This window comes from Chiloscyllium plagiosum, unplaced genomic scaffold, assembly GCF_037043375.1.
Source record: "Chiloscyllium plagiosum isolate Xiang-an unplaced genomic scaffold, Cpla_swu_hap1 HiC_scaffold_20, whole genome shotgun sequence".
NCBI classification, from domain to species: Eukaryota; Metazoa; Chordata; class Chondrichthyes; order Orectolobiformes; family Hemiscylliidae; genus Chiloscyllium; species Chiloscyllium plagiosum.
In genome coordinates this window covers 66,093,458-66,116,650 of record NW_028270158.1, presented here as the reverse complement: position 1 = coordinate 66,116,650, position 23,193 = coordinate 66,093,458, and the positions used below count along the sequence as shown (strand labels likewise).

The following is a 23,193-nucleotide window of genomic DNA, read 5'->3' as shown; positions in this document are numbered from 1 at the left end:
TCTTATGAGGAAAGGCTGAGACACTCGGGTCTGTTCTCATTGGCAAGAAGGCGGCAAAGAGGGGATTTGATCGAGACATACAAGATGATCAGAGGATTAGATAGGGTAGACAGTGAAAGTCTTTTTCCTAGGATGATGACGTCAGCTTGTACGAGGGGGCATAACTACAAATTGAGGGGTGATAGATTTAAGACAGATGTCAGAGGCAGGTTCTTTACGCAGAGAGTGGTAAGGGTGTGGAATGCCCTGCCTGCTAATGTAGTTAACTTAGCCATATTAGGGCGATTTAAACAATCCTTAGATAAGCACATGGATGATTTTGGGATAGGGGGACCAGCTGAGAATAGTTCACAGGTTGGCACAATATTGAGGGCAGAAGGGCCTGTTCTATGCTGTATTGTTCTATGTTCTAAAAAAGGTGTAACATTTGCAATTCTCCAATCTTCTAGCAACAAACCTGAGTCTAAGCAAGACTGAGTAATTGTGGTCAGTGTCATCTTGGATACTACTTATCAGCTCCTGATCAATTTTAAGGACAGACAGTCAATCCAGTAGTTCCTCATTATCAATTTTAAGCTCTTCCAGTGTCTGAATTACACTTTTTTTACCATTACCTGGTTAGCACCGCCTTCCTGAGGAGAAAGAGATGCAAAGTATTCATTTAATAACTCAGCAATGCCCTATGCCTACATTCACAAAGCCCTTTTTGGCCTCTAATCATCCCCACACCTTCTTTTACCACGGCAGCATATTGGATATACATTGGCAGAAGGATGATGAAACATAGACTATCTTCTTTTAGACTGGAAGGAGGTAGTGGGTGGAATTCCCCAGCATCAGTACTTTGAAATGGCAGCTGTAGTCACAGTGGCTGAAAGAACATGAACACCACCAGATTCTACTTTGATATCTAGAAATTACTTGACTTTGTGGATTTTGAAACTTCCGCTTTGAAACTTTCAGACCATGTGAATGTTGGCTGCAAGTTGAAAGCAGCAACAGATTTCAAGAGGACAGTGGATAATGGAAATAGCAGACATGAGGCAGATAAAATTCACAGCAGAAATATTTGATAGAAAGAATGAGCAGAATCAAAGCAGCTCAATTGTACCATCAGCAACAGGATGAGAAGAATCATACTGGACTGAGGGAAGTGAGACTGATGTTAGGGGCATAGAGGTAAGGAACCTCTATATTCTAACAAAGTCCGTAACCTGACGTATTGATTCTGCTTCTCTTGTGTGGTGGTAATGCCAATAATCCAGAAACCCCAAAGCAAACATTTCAGGGGCATTTGTTTGAATCTCACCAAAGCAGATGGTGAAATTTGAACTCTGTAACAATGTTTGGGGTGGGGGTAAAGAGGGTGGAATGGCAACTATGTAATCATTGTCAATTATTATTTTAAAACCCCATCCGGTTCCTTCAGCCATCTGAGTCTGTCTGCCAAAACATTAAATCTACTTTCTGAAATTCACATAAACTGCATCAACTACACTACCCTCATCTAACACTTGATCACTTCAAAATTCAACCAAACTTGTTAGACATGATCCCCCTCTGATAAAGTCATGCAGACTATTCTGGATTAAACCTTGCTTCTCGAAATTAAAGTTAATCTTCTTCAGAATTTTCTCCATAAGTTTCCCTGTCACTGATGTGAGACTGACTGGTCTACATTACCTGGTTTATCACAACCACCCTTTTTGTAATGTGGGACCACATTAGCTGTCATACAATGTGCTGGCCAGAGACAATTTAAAAGTTTGGGTCAAGGCCCATGTAATTTCCTTCCTTGTATCCCAGGTTTCTGTAGGAGACAAGTCATCTGGACCTGAAGGTCTGTCCACTTTTAAGTATGTGAAAACCTTCAATTCCTCCTGTATCAAACTGCTCAAGAACCTCACAGCCTCACATCTTCTTGAATTCTGTACTTGCATCTCCCTTCTCCTGAGGAAAGACAATTGTGATGTACTTGTTTAAACGTTCTACTATTGTTCTCTACTTCGGCAATCGGTGGTCGACACCCCAGAGTAGCAATCAAGCTATGTATCATTAACAGACCATTAACAGACCTCTGATCTCTAACATGAAAGCAATATATTTTATATTTTTCATGTGTGTGACTAATTCACTTTTGTTTTCATTCCAACATGATTGAATGTTACTACCTCTCGAGTTCTCATAAGTCAAAGATAGATAAGCAAAGCAATTGATTTAAATGTAACTACATCTAAAGCTGTTCACATAAGTCAAAACAAAGCTATTGACTTAAATGTTACTACATCTGGCATTGTTCTCATAAGTAAAAAACAGATAAAGCAAGGGAGTTAACAATGTTCTATTGATTAAAATTGAAACAGCCGTGTCCTATTACTGGGAAAAAGCATACACAGGAACATCTCCAAGGTTATATAGAGGCGCCTGCGTTCTTGGTGTTCATGTTCTTGCAGCCACTGTGACTACAGCTGCCATTTCAAACTTGTAAGACAAAAAATTATTGCAAATAGAGACTTTTAACCATAGATTTCCCCAATACCCCAATACCTTATCATCACTGTTCTGCTGTGGATTTATCTTCAGGTAGCTGTTCCAGTCTATTTTGGCTATATCCTGCCTTTGCTTTATCCCAATCCAAAACCCTTTCTTGCAAATTACTTTATCTGTTTCAATAACAAACTTAAAATGCAACCCACCCCCCCCCCCCCAACTCTGCAACCACTGTCACCTTGAACACCTGTCCAGCTTTGTTCCCCAGAATTAGATAGAGCATTTCACCATCCCTTGTAGGATAATTTTGATATAAAAAGAACTCTTCTGAAAACATTTCAAGAATTCCCCACTTTTTGTACTGTGACTACTCCATTTAATATTGAGGTAGTTGACATCCTCTAATATAATCATTATTTTTATGCATCTCAGTGAATTGAAGGCATATCTGCTCAGTTGCCTGCTGACTGTTTGGGGGCCGATAATGCACTCCTATTAGAGTGACTATTCCTTTTTTAATTCCTAACTCTTACCCATAAAGCCTCCTTGACAGGCTGAATACCCTTGTATGTCGTAACATTGTAGGATTCTATGAATTTCCCTTCGGTCTTGCTGAATTTAAGGAAGCCATTTTTGAACACTGTTTACCAGTTGCAGCAAATCACTTTGAGGCTCTGACTTGATGTCAGCCTTGTCAGCTTGTATCAAGGGAAAGAAGGGAGAGAGAGAGATCATGGGTGGGGGGGATAAACTTCAGTGATCGGGGAGGGGCATCTGGAAAAATCATGAGTAGGGTTCGACTTGAAACTTTTACATATTTTGGTCAGTACTTGGAACTATGATGTTGTGGCCATAACGGAGACATGGATTTCACAGGGGCAGGAATGGTTGCTGGATGTTTCAGGGTTTAGATCTTTTAAAAACTACGGGCGGGAATTAAAAGAGGAGGGGGAGTAGCATTGTTAACTAGAGTGCATCACAGCTGCAGAAAAGGAGGTTGTTGAGGAGGATATGTCTACTGAGTCAGTATGGGTGGAAGTCAGTAACCAGAAAGGAGCGGTCACCTGTTTTCTATAGACCCTGCTCTTTTCCCTCTCTTTCCCCCACGCCTCCCCCCCAAAAAAAAGCAGCATTTAGATGGAAGAACAAATTGGACAGCAGATCTTGGAAAGGTGCTGATGTAACAGAGTTGTTGTTATGGGTGACTCAACTTCTCCCAATATTGACTGGACCCTCCCTAGTGCAGATGGTCTGGATGGAGCTGATTTTTGTCAGGTGTGTCCAGGAAGGATTTCTGACTCAATATGTAGATAGGCTGACTGGAGAGGGAGGCCATATTGGATTTGCTGCTAATCAACATTCCAGGCCAGGTGTCAGATCTTTTGGGGGGAGAGCATTTCGGTGACAGTGACCACAACTGTCTCACCTTTACTATAGCCTGGAGTGGGATAGGAACAGACAGTATGGAAAGGTTTTTAATTGGGGAGTGGAAATTATACTGCTTATCAAACAAGAACTGTGAAGTATAAATTGGGAACAACTGTTTTATGGGAAACGGACAACAGAAATGTGGAGGAGCACTTGTTGCGAGTGTTGGATAACTTTGTCCCACTGATACAGGCAAGGAATGGTAAGGTGAAGGAGCCTTGGATGACTAGAGAAGAGGAGCTTCTCGTCAGGAGGAAGAAGGAAGCTTGCTTAAGGTTGAGGAAGCAAGGATCGGGCATAGCTTTAGAGGATTACAGGGTAGCAAGGAAAGAACTTAAAAATGGACTGAGGAGAGCCTGGAGGGAGCAAGCAAAAGCCTTGGTGGGAAGGATTAGGGAAAACCCAAAGGCGTTCTCCACTTATGTGAGGAATAACAGAATGATCAGAGAGAGGGTAGGGTCAATCCGGGATAGTGAAAGCAAATTGTGCCTGGAGTCTTGAGGTAAGGGAGGCCCTAAATGAGGCTTTTGCTTCAGTATTCATGAAAGAGAGGGACTTTGATAGTAAGAACACCATGGACCAGGTTAATAGACTTCAACGGATTGATGTTAAGAAAGGTGGAACTGCTGGAAATTCTGGGAAGCATCTAGATAGATAAGTCCCTAGGGCTGGACCAGATATATTCAAGGTTACTACGGGAAGTGAGGAATGAGATTGCTGGGCCTCTGGCGATGATCTTTGCATCCTCGCTTTCCACAGGAGTAGTACTGGATGATTGGAGGGAGGTGAACATTGTTCCTCTGTTCAAGAAAGGGAATAGGGAAATCCCTGGGAATTACTGACCAGTAAGTCTTACGTCTGTGGCAAGCAAGGTACTGAAAAGGATTGAGGGATAGGATTTATGACTATTTGGAAAAACATGGTTTGGTTAAAGATAGCGTAGCTTTGTGAAGGGTAGGTCATGCCTCTCAAGCCTTATTAAGTTCTTTGTGGATGTGACGAGACAAGTTGACAAATGTCGAGCTGTGGATGTGGATGTATATGGATTTCAGTAAGGCATTTGATGAGGTTCCCCAATGTAGGCTCATTCAGAAAGTTAGGTATGGGATACAGGGAAATTTGGCTGTCTGGATACAGAATTGACTGGCCTATAGAAGACAGAGGGTGTTTGTGGTTGGAAAGTATTCTGCCTGGAGTTCGGTGATCAGTGGTGTCCCGCAGGGATCTGTTTTTGTGCCTCTGCTCTTTGTGGTTTTTATACGTGACTTGGATGAAGACATGTCCGGGTGGGTTAGTAAGTTTGCTGGTGGTGTTGTAGATAGTGTCGAGAGCTGTTACAGGCTGCAACAAAACAGCTGACAGGATGCAGAGCTGAGCTGAGAAGTGGCAGATGGAATTCAACCTAGATAAATGCAAAATGATTCATTTTGGAAGGTCAAATTTGAATGCTGGACACAGGGTCAAAGGCAGAATTCTTGGCAATGTGGAGGAATAGCAGGATCTTGGGGTCCATATACATAGATCCCTCAAAGTCTCCAATCAAGTTGATAGGGTTGTTAAGAAGGCATATGGCGTTTTGGCTTTCATCAACAGGGAGATTGAGATTCAGAGTCGCAAGGTTTTACTGCAGCTCTATAAAACCCTGGTTAGACCACACCTGGAATATTGTATCCAGTTCTGGTTTCCTCATTATAGGAAGGATGTAGATGCTTAAGAGTGAGTGCAGAGGAGATTTACCAGGATCCTGCTGGGTTGGAGGACATCTCTTATGAAGAGAGAGTGAGTGAGCTAAGGCTTTTCACATTGGAGAGAAGAAGGAATGAGAGACATAGATAGGTCGCCGGAGACTTTTCCCCTGGGCAGAAATGGCTGTCATGAGGAGTCATAATTTTAAGGCGATTGGAGGAAGGTATAGGAGAGATGTCAGAGGTAGTTTTTTTTAACGCAGAGGGCGGTGGGAGCATGGAAAGCACTGCCAGCAGTGGTGATGGAGTCAGAGCCATTAGGGACACTTAAGCGACTGCTGGACAAGCAAATGGATGGTGGTAAATTGAGAGGTATGTAAGTTAGGTTGATCTTCGATTTAAGATAAATGCGCTGCACAACATCGTAGACCAAAAGAGGCACTAAACAAAAGGGGCATGGGACTGCGGGCAATTTAACAGTTTGGATCAGAAATTGGCTAGCTGAAAGAAGACAGAGGGTAGTAGTTGATGGGAAATGTTCATCCTAGAGTTCAGTTACTAGTGATGTACAGCAAGGATCTGTTTCGGGTCCACTGCTGTCTGTCATTTTTATAAGCGACCTGGATGAGGGAGTAGAAGGATGATTTAGTAACTTTGCAGATGACAGTCAGGTTAGTACAGTTGAGGATAGTGCTGAAGGGTGTTGTAGGTTACAGGAGCATAGGTAAGCTGCAGAGCTTGTCTGAGAGGTGGCAAATGGAGTTTAATGTAGAAAAGTGTGAGCTGATTCACTTTGGAAGGAGTAACAGGAATGCAAAGTACTAGGCAAATGGTAAGATTATTGGTAGTGAGCAGAGACAGCTGTATATAGATCTCTCTATGCCACCACCCAGGTTGATAGGGTTGTTAAGAAGGCATACCGTGTGTTAACTTTTATTAGTAGAGGGATTGAGTTTTGGAACCATGAGGTCATGCTGCAGCTATGCAAAACTCTGGTGCAGCTGCACTTGGAATATTGCGTACAGTTCTGGACACCGCGTTATAGGAAGGTTGTGGGAGCTTTGGAAAGGGTTCAGAGGAGATTTACTAGGATTTTGCCTGGTATGGAGGGAAGGCCTTACAGGGAAAGGTTGAGGGATTTAAGGCTGTTTTTGTTAGAGAGAAGGTTGAGAGGTGACTTAATTGAGACATATAAGATAATCAGATCAAGTGGACAGTGAGAACCTCTTCGCTCAGATGGTGATGGCTAGCATGAGGGGCATAGCTTCAAATTGAGGGATGATAGATGTCTGAGGTAGTTTCTTTACTCAGATAGTAGTAGGGGCGTGGAAAACACTGCCTGCAACAGTTGTAGGCTTGCTGACTTTATGGACATTTAAATGTTCATTGCATAGGCATATGGACGAGGATGGAATAGTGTAGGTTAGATGGGCTTCAGGCTGGTTTCACAGGTCGGCGCAACATCGAAGCCATGTTGCCTGTACTGTGTTAAACTGTTCTATGTTCTATGCGTTTAAATCCTCACCAATGAAAGCCACTCATTTTGTGAGATTAAATGACCATTGAATCGAATAATATGTTCCTTTCAGCCAAACGTTGTTGGTTAATGTCACAGGGCACAGCATCAGCTGCACACGCACATGATTTATGTATCTCATAGACCTAGAATAGAATTCCTACAGTGTGGAAACAGGCCATGTAGCCTAACAAGTTCACGCCAACCCTCTGAAGAGTAACCTACCCAGACCCATTCCCCTATCATTCTACATTTACCCCTGACCAATGCACCTAATCTACCCATCCCTAAACATTGTGGGTAATTTAGCATGGTCAATTCACCTAACCTGCACATCTTTGGACTGTCTGAGTAAACCGGAGCACCCAGAGGAAACCCACACAGACATGGGTAGAAATGCAAACTCCACATAGCCAGTTGCCCAAGGCTGGGATCAAACCCAGGTCCCTAGTGTGTAAGGCAGCAGTGCTAACCACTGAACCACAATGCCAACTTCATTGTTCTGATGTCTTCAACAAGATGTTACTGCATCTCCCTGCAAATGACACAACACATACATGGCACTTTGTAATTTTGGCAAAATTCTCAAATAGCTGATACAATCTGAACACCTTCATGCTTCTGGCAGAGTGATTTACTAGAAAGGTTATGAACCTGTTGACCTGGTTGGTGTTGTCACTGGAGTGTTAAAAAGAATGATGTATATGCACCTGAACAGATAGTGTTTCAACGAAACGTGCCTCTGTACATTTAAGCCAGTAACCTGTTTCAACATTGTTGCTTTGGGCAGAGCTGCTTCTGGTGAGGTTATCTTTCAAAGATATAGTCGGGACTTTTAAATGATATGTGATTACTGTTAGGATGTCCAGAGCCATAGACTTATTCCCCAGGAACATGAGTGCAAATCCCATTGCAGCAGATGGTGAAATTTGAATTCAAGAAAATCTGGAATTAAAAGCTGTGTAATAGCTGTCTCACTAACACTGTGGATTGTCATTAAAATTCATCTCATTCACTAATGCCCTTTTTCGGGAATGAAACTGCTATCCTTACCTCGTGTGGTCAATATTTGCCTCCAGACCCACAGCAATGTGGTTGATTCTTAATTGCCCTCTGAAATAACTCAACAAAAACCCCTCAATTGCGTCAAAATGGTATGAAGTTTAAACAAAGATGATCAACCTGGGTATCAGATATGACAAAAACGACAAAGGCAAACACACCCCGCCTGACCCTTCAAAGTCCTCCTCAAAAACACCTGGGAGCTAGTGCAAAAACTGGAAGAGGTGTCTCACAGACAAGTCAAGCTACAGCCTGACATAGTTGGACTCTCAAAATCATTCCTTACACATAGAGACCCAGACACCACCATCTCCATTCCTGGGGTATGTCCTGTCCTACCGGCAGAATAGACACCTCAGAGGTGGAGGCATGTTGGAATACAGTGAGGAGATTATTGCCCTGTGAGTCCTCAACATTGACTCTGAACCCCATGAATTCATGGCACCAGGTCAAACATGGATAAGGAAAACTCTTGCTATTACAACTTAACATCCAATCAGTTGATGTTTCAGTATTCCTGCAAGATGGACACCACTTGGCAGAGGCACTCGGGGTGCAAAACAAAATGTATTCTGGGTGGCGGACTTCAATGTACATTACAAAGAATGAATTAGCAGCATCACTACTGATCAAGCTGGACGGATTCTGAAGGACAGCTGCTGACTGGGTTGGCTGCAGGTGGTAAGAGAACCAACGACAGGGAAAAACATGTTTGACCTCATACTCGCCAATCTGACTGCTGCAGGTGCATCCATCCACTGCCCAGTTCTTGTGGAGATGAAATCTGGGTATTCTACAGTGAACAACTCACTAGTCCCTGCCCATCATCTACAAGGCATAAGTCCAGAGTGTGATGTTATATCCCCTTCTTGCTGGATGAGTAGAGGTAAAACTGTACTCAAGAAGGTTGTCACCAGCTGTAATCTGGAGCAGATCAAGATGGCTCACCATCACCTCTGCCTGAGCAATCAGGAATGGGCAACAAACACTGGGCCTACCATTGCTGCCCAAATACTAGCAACAGATTACCCTAATCCAGCTGAATAGCATAATTGACTCGTGTCTGAAAAGTGCAAAACTCTGTCTGATCTTTCATGTGACTAATTGAGTTTATTGCAGCTTAACATCTGAACTGCATTACATCATTACATTCAGTGTACTAGCAGCTGTCTTAGCAGATTGTGGAACTGCTTCATAATTAATGTATAAACATCAGATGTTGGATATTTGGAGTTTTGCCACAGGCTGATAAATCGCTCAAATCCTACCTAGTACAGAAAAGAATCTGACCCGAAGACCCACTACAGCTTTATTGACTACAACATCCAACTGAATTATTAATCGGTTTACATCAATGTATTATATTTACCTCCACAATCTTCTGGGTCTTCCAGAATCAGTACACCCTAGATAATAGCAGGAGAGGACATGTCCATTATCTACTTTATATAGAATTGACAAAATTATATTTCTTAGTGAATTGGTCTGCTTCCTGTTGATTTCACTTTTACTGTAAAAATATATTGTAAACTTAGTATGTTTGTTCAGTGATTTTGCTAATTCAGTCATCTGCCGACCTGATAGCTTACTCCATTGTGTAAAATATGGTTTTCCATTTTATAGCAACAATATTACGATGGCCAAAGTTGACAAAATGTGTGTAGGCACAGGACCCACAGAAACATAAAAGTTATGAGCAGGCGCTGGCTATTGGGCTCTTTGTTCTGCCATTCGGTGTGATCATGGCTAACTACCCTGTTTCCACTTCCATTGATCCTTTTAACCCTGAGAACTATATCTAATTTGTTCTTGAAAACATTCAATATTTTGGCCTCAAACACTTTTTCTGTGGCAGAAAGTTTCACAGGCTTGCCATGCTCTGGGTGAAGAAAGTTTGGATTGCCAACTGCCATTGATTGAATATCATTCTAAACATTAATCAATATTCGTTAAGGACAAAAACCTTATTTTAAATGATAGTTGCTGAATTCTGTTGTATAATTGATCAGAGTGTAGTGAGTACAGAGAAGACAGGGATTTATTTTAAAATGTCTTTAGGTAATTTCATGTACTCATCCAGAATGCATTGATTAGTGGATTGACACATTATCCCTTTTAATGTGGCCTGTTTCTCATGTGGTTTATTTCTACTGGAAAGTCATTCTCAGATGCTGATCAGTCTTTGCTGTGTGTCCATGTTTTATTTCAAGTTGGGAAAGGGAAAAAGCAAAGCGTGCTCGGAAGTGGTGGGAAGAGAAATGGAGTGAGAAGGATGATAAAGAGGAAGATGATGATGAGAGGGAAGTTGCAGCAGCAGATGAGCTGGATATGACTGAACCACTGGAGGTTGCTATGGCACGAGAGGAAATTGGCATGCTCCAAACTGAGCAAAGAAAAACGGCAGCACTCAAGGTAAGGAGAGGAAAGTACCTAAAACTGAGAAAAGTTAGAGTCAAAGTGTGGCGCTGGAGAAAGTACAGCAGGTCAGGCAGCATCCTAGGAGCAGGAGAGTCGAAGTTGTGGGCTTAAGCCCTTCATCCTGACTCTCCAACATCAGCAGTCCTCACTTTCTCCCAAAAGTGAGAGTTAGCCTTGTAGATATTTTGTGCTTATTTGCTCCCTCTGTAATTGTTTCTTTAGAAGAGAAGGGATATTATTTCCAGTTGAGAAAGAAACATAGGCAGGTCAATAACTTGAAATTTGTGTGATTTTTTTTGAGAATTGGGTTGAAAGTTCCGTCAGTCTGTGGTTTTAAAAACTTTAATTACACTATAGCTTGAAGATCATCATGGTAGTAAAATACTTAAATGGATTATCTTGAACGGATGCTGGTATTGCAAAAAGAAAGGAAACTATTCTAACCCTGACTCTAACCATGCAACTGTGAAAAGCATTAAACAAAGAACAGTCAATTACTCTCATTTCTTCTTTCCTCTGCCTAACATTAAATTTTGCCTATCATTTGTCTACAGATATATTTGTTTTGTTCATCTACTTCTCAGCTGTTTCTTTTTGATGCTTCTGCCCCTAATGCATTGGAATCATCTGAGAAGTCGACTAATTTGCATTGAGAGGCAATGGGAATTACCTAACTTTACCTATCACCTTTTTATGACCTCAAATGTCAAGTTGTTTTACAGTCAATGTAGTCAAATTGCAACCGCTGTTAGAAACATGGAAACACAGGAAATAGGAGTGGACCATCAACTCTCTGAGCTTGCTCCACCATTCAATAAGATCGTGGCTGATCATCCGATGCAGTGCCCTGTTCCTGATTTCTCCCTATAGCCTTTGATCCCTTTTACCCTAAAACTAGAAGAGTCATAAAGCATAGAAGAGTCCATTTGGCTCTTTGAATCTGTGTTGATTTAACTGCACTAATCCCAGTTTTCAGCATTTGGCCCATAATTTGAATGTTGAGACATTTCAAGTGCTCAGCCACAAAAAGTTTGTATGGTTTCTCACCTACACTGACCAGTCTAAGGGCACATTCATCAGGTCTCCCCATAACAAATTCCTGTAAGAAGTTCTGTTGTTTTTGACCCAAGCCCCAATTTTCAACCCATTCCTAAGTTTTAGCTAGATATAGTCCTCAGTGTAACAACTAATATGCTGATCTTTTTAAAGTGCATTTGGAAGACTAAGTATGGACATAAAAAGTACTATGTTATAGACTCCTACAGAAAATAGGAGCATTTAGTGTTAAAGGGAGGACAATTTTTGAAGTTTGCAAATTATGGAAAAGTTTGCAACATAGTAAAGGAAGAATGGTATAGTAGGCATCAAGAGGACATTGAGAGATTGGTGAAATAGACAGATAGAATTTAGTGCAGATACTTGTGACCTTGTGTATAACAATAGTATAAACAAAATCAGAACATTCAATAAAAAATCTTGGTCAAGCTTCTGGAACTCCTTCCCTAACAGTACCCTACACCCAGAGAACTGCAATGCTTCAAGAAGGCAGCTCCTCACCACCTTCTCAAGGGTGACTGGGAATAGGCAATAAATCCAGGCCCTGCCAGTGATGCCCACAGCCCTTGAATGAATGAAAAAGACAAAATGATACTAAGTCGAGGAGGTGCAAGAGCAAAACAATTTAGAGTGCATAGCCACAATATTTTAAAACTTTATTGCCCATCTCTAAATATTTGAAGGTACAATTGCAAGTTGTTCAGGTCGTCTATAAGATACTTGGCTTTGTAAACAAGGAGCATTGAAGACAAAACAAGGAAGTCACACCCAAACCTTTCAAATCATTAGCTGGACTCGAGTTGGAGCAGTGTTTCCAATTCTGGGCACCATGGGTTTACCAGGATGGTATCAATGATGAGGCACTTCAGTTATGAACAGAGAATTGAGGAGGTGGGGCTGTTCTCCTTTGAGAAAGACAAAGTTATTGGAAGATCAGAAGGTATTCAATAAATTGTCAGGAGTTTTGAGAGAGTCCTAGAGATGTACAGCATGGAAACAGACCCTTCGGTCCAACCCGTCCATGCCGACCAGATATCCCAACCCAATCTAGTCCCATCTGCCAGCACCCGGCCCATATCCCTCCAAACCCTTCCTATTCATTTCCCCGTCCAAATACCTCTTAAATGTTGCAATTGTACCAGCCTCCACCACTTCCTCTGGCAGCTCATTCCATACATGTACCACCCTCTATGTGAAAAAATTGCCCCGTAGGTCTCTTCTATATATTTCCCCTCTCGCCCGAAACCTATGCCCTCTAGTTCTGCTCTCCCCAACCCCAGGGAAAAGACTTTGCCTATTTACCCTATCCATGCCCCTCATGATTTTGTAAACCTCTAAAAGGTCACCCCTCAGCCTCCGACCCTCTAGGGAAAACAGCCCCAGCTTGTTCAGCCCCTCCCTATAGCTCAAATCCTCCAACCCTGGCAACATCCTTCTAAATCTTTTCTGAACTCTTTCAAGTTTCACAACATCTTTCCGATAGGAAGGAGACCAGAATTGCATACAATATTCCAACAGTGGCCTAACCAATGTCCCGTACAGCCGCAACATGACCTCCTAACTCCTGTACTCAATATTCTGACCAATAAGGGAAAGTATACCAAACGCCATCTTCACTATCCTTTCTACCTGCAACTCCGCTTTCAAGGAGCTATGAACCTATGCTCCAAAGTCTCTTTGTTCAGCAACACTCCCTAGGACCTTACCATTAAGTGTATAAGTCCTGCTAAGATTTGCTTTCCCAAGTAGAGGAAGATTGTTTCTACTAGCAAACTAGATGGACAGCATATACTTAAAATAATTGGTAAAACCACGTGACGTAAAGAGAAATATTTTCATACAGCAGGTTGTTAAAATTTGAATTGCACAGTCTAAAAAGATGGTGGAAGCAAATTTTCAGAGAGCATTCCAACAGGATCATAGCCATGAAGAGGATTTAAGACTGTAGGAAAATGCCAGGATATTGAACTAATCATTTTGAGATATTTTTAAATAACCTGTATAGACTGGTTCAGACATACCTCTGGAGCAGGTGGGACTTGAACACAGACCTTTAGAACCAGAGGTAGGGACATCATCACTGTGCCACAAGAGCCCTCTTTCATTAGATGTGAGCCCATCCCTAATTGCCACTGAATTTAGAGTCTTGCTTGGCCCATCTCAAGGGGGCAAGTTGAAAGTCAACCACATTGTTGTGGGTTTGAAGTCATATGTAGGCCAGACCAGGTAAGGAGTGCAGATTTCCTTCTCTAAAAGGACATCAGTGAATGGTTTTTACCACAATTGTTGGCGGTTTCATCGTCACTATCACTAAAATTAACTTCAATTACAGGTTTTATTAATTGAATTTAAATTAAGCCAGCCACTATGGTAAATGTTAAAGCTATACTCCCACAGCATCATTCGGGTTTAGAACATAGAACATAGAACAATACAGCGCAGAACAGGCCCTTCAGCCCTCGATGTTGCACCGACCTGTGAACTATTCTCAGCTCGTCCCCCTACACTATCCCAAAATCATCCATGTGCTTATCTAAGGATTGTTTAAATCTCCCTAATGTGGCTGAGTTGACTACGTTAGCAGGTAGTGTATTCCATGCCCTTACCACTCTCTGCGTAAAGAGCCTGCCTCTGACATCTGTCTTAAATCTATCACCCCTCAATTTGTAGTTATGCCCTCTCGTACAAACTGACGTTATCATCCTAGGAAAAAGACTTTCACTGTCTACCCTATCTAATCCTCTGATCATCTTGTATGTCTCATTCAAATCCCCTCTTTGCCGCCTTCTTTTCAGTGAAAACAGACCCAAATGTCTCAGCCTTTCCTCAAAAGACCGTCCCTTATAAGACCTTCCCTCCAGACCAGGCAACATCCTGGTAAATCTCCTCTGTACAATTTCCAATGCTTCCACATCCTTCCCGAAATATGGGGACCGGAACTGTACACAATATTCCAAGTGTGGCCGCACCAGCATTTTGCAGCATGATATTGCGGCTCCGGAACTCAATCCCTCTACGAATGAAACCTGTATGCCTTCTTAACAGCACTACCCACCTGGGTGGCAACTTTCAGGGATCTATGTACATGGACTTCAAGATCTCTCTGCACATCCACACTACCAAGAATCTTTCCATTAATCTGCCTTCCTGTTATTCTTCCCAAAGTGCATCACCTCGCATTTAGCTGCATTGAACTCTATTTGCCACCTCTCAGCCCAATTCTGCAGTTTATTCAAGTCCCCCTGCAACTTGTAACATTCTTCCACACTGTCCATTACTCCACCAATTTTAGTGTTGTCTGCAAATTTACTAATCCATTAGCCTTTGTCTAAGTCATTTATAAAAATGACAAACAGCAGTTGTCCCAAAACAGATCCTTGTGGCACATCACTAGTAATCCGACTCCAGGCTGAATGTTTTTCATCAACCACCACTCGCTGCCTTATTTCAGAAAGCCAGTTTCTAATCCAAACTGCTAAATCACCCTCAATTCCACGCCTCTGCATTTTCTCCAACAGCCTACCATGTGGAATCTTATCAAAGGCTTTACTGAAGTCCATGTATACCATGTCAACTGCCCTACCCTCGTCGACATGCTTGGTCACCTTCTCAAAAACCTCAGTGAGGTCTGTAAGACACGACCTGCCTTTGATGAAACTATGTTGAGTATCTGAAATCAAATTGTTGCTTGCTAGATGATTATAAATCCTTTCCAAAACAGAAGTAAGGCTCACTGGTCTATAATTACCTGGGTCATCTCTACTGCCCTTGAACAAGGGCACAACATTTGCAACCCTCCAGGCCTCTGTCTACAGGTTTGGTACCAATGACGTCTCCAATATCAAAGCCAAAGGCTCTGCTATCTCTTCCCTAGCTTCCCTAGTTTACTCATCTAGTGCTGTTCCCACTACACCACCATCCTGTCATAACTCACAGGCTTGCAGTTTCAAGGAGTCAGCACATCCAAGATGGACCAAATTACCTCTTCTATGCTATTAAATGTTGAGGACAAGGGAGAGCGAAGACTAGTGAGCAAGTTGGAGAATGAAGTGATCAAAGCAAGTGAAGTATTCTCTAATCCACAAACTGTTAGGTTTTACCCCCTCAGGAAATGGAACTGGCAATAAACGTATGTTCTTTACTCAGAGAGCAATACCAAGGTCAACCTTTTCCAGTTCATCCTGAAATCCTTTAGGCTTTCTGAAACTTCCAATGATATCAAGATAAGAGCACAACAACAGCTGAGGTGCTTGTTGCTGTCTGGGAAATGTGGCACCAATGCTCAGTCCTCAGAACTACTTCTACACCAGATTATGGAAAAGGGTGTCCACAATCATTTTGTTGAAAGGTTGTTTTCTCAGAATTGGAGGTTTCCTCCATCAGACTGGTCGCAGCTTACGCTGCCTGAGCAGTATCTTCTCCTGGACTGAAACAGTTGCATGAGGTATACCTTGTGTGGAACTTGCAATGTTACAGCAGCAGGAGACAGCAATTCAGTTACTCAGGAACTTCCAACAGGAGATAAAATGTATGCATGTTTACGTAAGGTGCTGGCTACAGTCTTGAAGTAGACAGAGGTGCTGACAATGCAAATGAAGAAAGTGGCGGCTAGTTGTGCAGATACGACTACAGATTACAGTGGCACGGTGGCTCAGTGGTTAGCATTGCTGCCTCACAGCGCCAGGGACCTATGTTCAAAGCCAGCTTTGCACAACTGTCTGTGTGGATTTTGCACATTCTCCGTGTCTTGCATGGATTTCCTCTGGGTGCTCCAGTTTCCTCCCACAGTCCAAAGATTAGGTGAATTGGCCATGTTGAATTGCCCATAGTGTTTAGGGATGTGTAGGACAAGTGCATTACTCAGGGGAATTGGTCTAGGTGGGTTACTCTTTGGAGTGTCAGTGTGGACTTGTTGGGCGAAATGGACTATTTCCACACTGTAGGAATTCTATGAAACTTCTATGAAGCACCACCAAGCATAAGACAGTAGATTGAAATACCAACAGGTTGAACTTTATTGAAGAATCACAGTTAGGAATCACAAAGTGTCTAAGAGCAATACCCTCCTTTTTTTTCTTTAGCTATATGAAAATTCACTCCTGAGTTTCAAAAACAACACTATTATCATTGAGAAGGTGATGGGGTCACTGGGCTCATAGTCCAGAAGCCTGCGATAATGTTTTGGGTCATGGGTTCAAATCTCCTCATAGTAGATGTTTAAAATTTGAATTTAATAAAAGCCTGAAATAGAAATTAACCTAATCATGACCATGTAACCATTATCATTTAAAAAAAATACACCAGGGTAGATTTATCTTTTACGAAAGGAAAATCTGCAATCTTTTTACCTGGTCTGGCCTGCATTTGAGTCCGGATCCACAGCAATGTAGTTGACTGTTAACTGTCCTCTGTGCATTTAGGGATGGACAATGTCAATGACACCCACATCCCATGAAAAAATACAAAAAAGATTCTTTTTTTTCCCCAATAATCTTTTTTTGTAGTGCATCTTCCTGATATGGTAGACAGTTTGTAAACTGTGGTTTCTGTTGTTAGCATCTTCTGCACAGATGATAGCTGATCCTCTGGGTGTTTCTGTTTTGAAATTGGTTTTGGGTGTTGTCAAGGGTTAGGTTTTGACAGGATAACAGAACACCCCTGCTCATCTTTCAAACTGGAATGGGACATTTCCCAGTTCTAACTGATAGACCAGAGACTTTGGTAGGTTACCAACTAGGTGTTAAAAGAGAAAGTTCACCTGTATTGTGAACAGAGATCGCAGGAGTGTGCTTAGCTATACATAGGTTAGGACAGGAGCAGTGCATTCAGGAATAACTTGTGCTTTTAAGTCAATTCATTGGAGGTTAAAATATACATCTTCTCATTATTTTAGGACATATACCCCTGTAAAACATTTCAGAGCCTAGAAAATAAAGGTTTTGTTTCCTGTCTTGTTTCTAGTGTGAGTTGGAACAGAAGTTGATAGACACGAAAGCCAAAGTCATAAAGCTGGAGGACCTACTGCCAAAGTGGATTAATAACCAGGATCAACAAGAGATCATCAGTTTGCTCTGTAGAGTTCATGAGCTGGAGGTGGAGAACACAGAGATCCAGTCTGTTATGCTGCGAAAAGAAAACATCCTACAACAAAAAGACTTTGTCATCCAGCATTATGAGCAACACCGAGCCCTTTGTGATGAGATCATACACCAGCAGAGACAACTGATTGAGGGTACAGTAACCACAGCTTGAATGTTATTCTGCATATCAATTCTTGTGTCAAGCTCAATGGTACCAGGGTCAAGTCCTGACTGCATTCATTTTACCAATGAGCCACAATACCCTGAGGTCTCCAATTCAACACACCCTTTATTGGGTGTAACTTGATGCCAGAACCCTGCCACAGCACTCTCACCAGCATAGAGATGTTGCGCCCAGTGGCAGAAAGGTGAATACCTATTGTTGCCTTTATCACCGGTGTCAGCATTAGTGGCAACAATGGTTTCTACCTTTATGCCTGTAGGATATCAAGACAGTTGGATAAAGGAAAAAATCAAATTTACTGTGGTAAAGAAATCAAATATGATTCATTGGTGTACAAGATGGTAATACAATTCTGAAATTCCCCCTTATCATCCAGTGTGGTCAATTTCAGTAGCACTCTTTTCTGTGAAAAAGGAATTGGAAAATCTTTGCCATCAGTCTTACAGTCTGAAAGAATAAGCAGAAACTCATGCAGCATTCCTATGCTTACAGAGAATACAAAGAGTAACACACTGTAAAATGTGTTCCTAGGCAGTAGCTTATCACTGGGGTTGAGATGACATTATTCATCTTCTAACATTGCATTATTTGTCAGTGTTTCATTTAGTAACCCTCCCACATCACTCATAAATGCTGAGTCATTGTTCAATGCATTTACTTGAAGGCAACACTAGATCAGCTCAAAAGAAGGTAAATGGAGTCACCCTGGTAACTTACCTAGCAATTGCTTGACCATAATCTCCAGGAGTAGAAACATAGAATGCCTACAGTGTGGAAGTAGGCCCATTGAGTCCACATTGACCTTCTGAAAATTATCCCACCCTATAACCCTGCATTTCCCATGCTTACCAACATAACCTGCATATACCTGGACGCCTTTCAGTAATTCCTCATGGCCTATCCACCTGACCTACACATCTTGGAATATGAGTACGCCATTCACCCCTTCAAACTTGTTTTGCTACAGGTTAATTAGATCATGGGCTAATCTGCATTTCAACTCTTATCTACTTGCCTTGGTTCCACATCCCTTAACAACTCCAAATGGAATCGATCCATCAATTTTAATATTGAATTTTTAAATTAGTCCACATTTCTATACTCCCAGCCTCAATAGCTTTTCACTGGTGGTACCAGATTTTCACTACCTTTTGTATAAAGAATATCTTCACAATAACTAACATTATGGACTCTCACAGTATAAGCAATCATTTCTGTTTCTCCCTGCACCAAATGCTTTATCCATCATAGAAACCTCAATTAATTATCTCATAAGCTTCTGTCCACACAGGATTACAAGAGTAGTGAATGGGACTTTTGTGGTGCAATAGTAATGAAGTCAGAAGTTTTCACGGATTAGAATCCCTACAGTGTGGAAATAGCCCTTCATCCCAAAAAGTTCACACGAATTCTCCGAAGACTAACCCACCCAGATCCATTTCCCTATCCCATATTTATGTCTGACTAATGCACCTAACCTACATATTCTTAAACATGGCCAATTCACCTGCAAATCTTTGGATTGTGGGAGGAAGCCCCCACAGACACAGGGATAATGTGCAAACTCCACACAGTCAGCCAAGGTTGGAATTGAACCCAGGTCCCTGGCGCTGTAAGCCAGCAGTGCTAACCACTGAATCACCGTACTGCACATTCTCAACAGTGGCGAATGTCCTTAGATTTCTCCTGTGAACTGGAAGATGAAACCGGTTAAAGGCAAATTCTCTTTCAAGACATTGCAGGCTGTATCTTGACTGCTTAGCTAACCACAACAATGTGACAGGTTTTTCCTGCAGAATTTTCTCTCCAGTGAGAAACGGGAGTGGGCGGCACGGTGGTTAGCACTGTTGCCTCACAGCGCCAGAGACCCGGGTTCGATTCCCGCCTCAGGCGACTGACTGTGTGGAGTTTGCACATTCTCCCCGTGTCTGCGTGGGTTTCCTCCGGGTGCTCCGGTTTCCTCCCACAGCACCAAAGATGTGCAGGTCAGGTGAATTGGCCATGCTAAATTGCCCGTAGTGTTGGGTATAGGGGTAAATGTAGGGGTATGGGTGGGTTGCGCTTCGACGGGTCGGTGTGGCCTTGTTGGGCCGAAGGGCCTGTTTCCATACTGTAATGTAATCTAAAAAAAAACCTATTTGAATTTCTGCCCAAAATCTTTTAGTGGGGAGTAAAAGTAGCTGCCTTCAAGTGACCTGTCATGAAATATGAAAGTCTGATTTTTTTTTTGCACTGTGGTTTTATTCAACCAAGCCTTTTATGTTTGTAAAGATCAATCTGTACGTCAAAGGTGTCAAGGGGCCTCATCGACACCCCCCCCCCCCCTCCCCCAGTCTAGTCCAGAGTTACAGTCTGAGCTAAACCTATCCCTTCAAGAGATAAGACAATTCAATCTACAAAAAATTTGATAATCCTTGGAAGCCATCTTGACTAGGCGATTTTATTTTAAGTGTAGTTTTTTACAATTCTAGTTCTTTTTCTCCATTATAGTTCTGATATTGGCATGACACCTTATTAAAAACCTCAATCCCACATCAAAAACAATTAATCTTTTTAATAACCTCCTTGAGCAATCATTCAAACTATGAACATTTAATCCCCTACTAAAATAACGGCTATATTTTTGCTACCGAGGCAAATTTCCTGACCTGGCTGGAAATCCAGCTTTCACTCCAGAGGAGCAGGTGCGAGAGAGGGTCAAACGTCCCATCCCAGAAACAGATCAATGACAGCCAAAGGGAGTGTCGACTACTGAGGTGACCTGGCTGAAAACACTCTCTTCAGTTCTCAGAGACTGTTTTGTTAAATTTCAGACTCTTAAGCCCTCATATGGGGTCATTTTAATTTTAATTTAGTGGCATATCTCAATATCACCAAGTCTGAATGAAATATATCACTATTTGTTTAATTATGAGATAAATACCGTTATTTATAAAGCCACAAAATGTAGAATAAGGAATATTTTAAAAATATATATTTACACTATCAATTGAAATCAAAATCACTAAATTCCAGGGATTCAACAAGAACTTTATATGAACCTTCTAACTTCAATTTTCATGTAGTTCCATTAAGAATAATAAATAAAGCTAAAACCAGACTTAATTCAATTAATTGACTCCCATTCTTTTCTTCAGATGCTTCACTGCCTAACATGACCTATTCTACAATTTAGTGTACATCACATCACTTGGAGTGGCACGGTGGCTCAGTGGTTAGCACTGCTGCCTCACAGCACCAGGGTCCCAGGTTCAGTTCCAGCCGTGGGCGACTGTACAAACTCCACACAGACATTCTCCCCATGTCTGCATGGGTTTCCTCTGGGTACTCAGGTTTCCTCCCATATTCCAAAGATGTGCAGGTCTGGTGAATTGGCATGCTAAATTGTCCATTGTTGTTAGGTGCATTAGTCAGAGGGGGGTGGGTTACTCTTCGGAGGGTCGGTGTGGACTTGTTGGGCTGAAGGGCCTGTTTCCACACTGTTGGGAATCTAATCGCAGTCATCATTAGTACTCTTCGTCTCCAGTCTATGTTGCTTTCCCTAGTTTGTATTTCACTCCCTCCCTCACACAACTTGTGTGACTTCAGGGGAGTATTATCAGTAAACCATTACCCCAGAGATTTGGGTCTCCAGTACATTACCTGGGTTCAAATCCTGCCATGGTGGAATTTGAATTGAATAAAATTTGGAATTTTTATGTCTAACGATGACCATGAATCGGGCAGTACAGTTGCTCAGTGGTTAGCATTGCTGCCTTACAGAGCTTGGGACCAGGTTTGATTCCTTGTGTGACTGTGTGGAGTTTGAACATGCTCCCAGTGTGGGTTTCCTCTGGTTACTCCAGTTTCCTCCCACAATCCAAGGATGTACAGGTTACATGAACTGGCCATGCTCAATTGCCCCTAGTGTTCAGGGATGCCTAGTTAGGGATAAATGTAGGATAATAGGGGAATGGGTCTGGGTGGGTCGGTGTGGACTTGTTGGGCCAAAGGGCCTGCTTCCACACTGTAGGGATTCTATGATTATTGGAAAAACAATCTGATTCGTTATAGTGCTCTGGACAATATATGTTGGCTTAGGCAGTGACGCCCTTATCCCATGAATGAATAAAAACTTCCTTTTTCTAAGTCAGGAAATGTCTGCTTCAGTAAAATGTGCCCCAGCAGAACCAGTTCCTAGTCTGGGGGGTGCACGGTCTGTTCATCCTCAACCCTCCTCCCCAAAAGCAGATGCAGGCAGCCATTTCATTCTGGTTGTATCATTAAATGTTAGGCCCTCTAGCCCTCATGGCCAATCTTACTCCCCTTTCACTTGCATCATCACCCCAATAGCCCCTCAAATCCTATGCCCCATACCCATCCACTGGCTCCTTAATTCTGCTCACTCACATCCTTGGTGATTAGATTCCCTACAGAGTGGAAACAGGACCTTCGGCCCAACAAGTCCACACTGACCCTCCGAACAGTAACCCACCCAGACCTTGGGAAGATGTCAACAAACAGCTATTCCAACTTTTCTAATGAGAGCTTTTCAGCTTTCTTTTAATTTTTTAAAAGATTGAGGATTTAATTAACCTCACATGATGACAGTTTATCTGCTCTTCATGAGCACGTGGAAATAACAGCCACAACGGGCTCTGTTGGAACTCAGCGAACTCAAATAACCCTGCATCGGAGGCCCCTTATGTTAGTCACAGTCTTTCCAAAAACAGTCAGAATAGAATGTGTCGGAAACGGGAATTGAGACTTGCACGTCACGACATTTTAAGAGCGGCAGCGTCGGTTGACATCAGCACCGAACGGAGCCGTCACAATGCACCGCGCATGCGCAGAAGCCGGGGGGGGGGCGGGGTATTGCGCAACGATCACGTGGCGTTTCCATAGAAACCGTGTGCATGAGGACAGTAAGGCTGTCGGTCGGACGGTGTTGGGTGTGCCTTGATAACGTTCCCTTTGCATGGATTTTACAGTGAATACTTTCTAAGATTTTGAACTTAATATTTTCTTAATAATAATTTGCATTAGCACAGATTTTAAACTGGTTTGTAATTGAGCAGTGCTGGTCCTGCCGAGACTTGGTTTTGTACAGACTTTAAAGAACAATTTTGTTACCTAACAACTATAAGTCTGGGATAATAATTAATCACTGATTGTAACTCGTCGCATGCTGGGTCCACCACTCTACTCATAAACATCAGATGCTGACCAGAACGCCTTTATTTTTATTTTGATGACCAGCCCAGTAAGAGAGATGCACATGTACACACTTTTCAA

General features: G+C 42.2%; 1 protein-coding gene across 2 annotated transcripts in view; it reads left to right on the top strand.

The window, feature by feature from the left end:
• Positions 1–23,193, top strand: part of LOC122560470 (kinesin-like protein KIF19) — a 332,615-nt gene that overhangs the window by 202,560 nt on the left and 106,862 nt on the right. For both annotated transcript variants that reach the window (XM_087998033.1, XM_087998034.1), the window contains 2 exons: positions 10,392–10,593; positions 17,617–17,887. In XM_087998033.1, the coding sequence (XP_087854159.1) occupies positions 10,392–10,593; positions 17,617–17,887 (473 nt within the window). The remainder of the gene's footprint in view (positions 1–10,391; positions 10,594–17,616; positions 17,888–23,193) is intronic.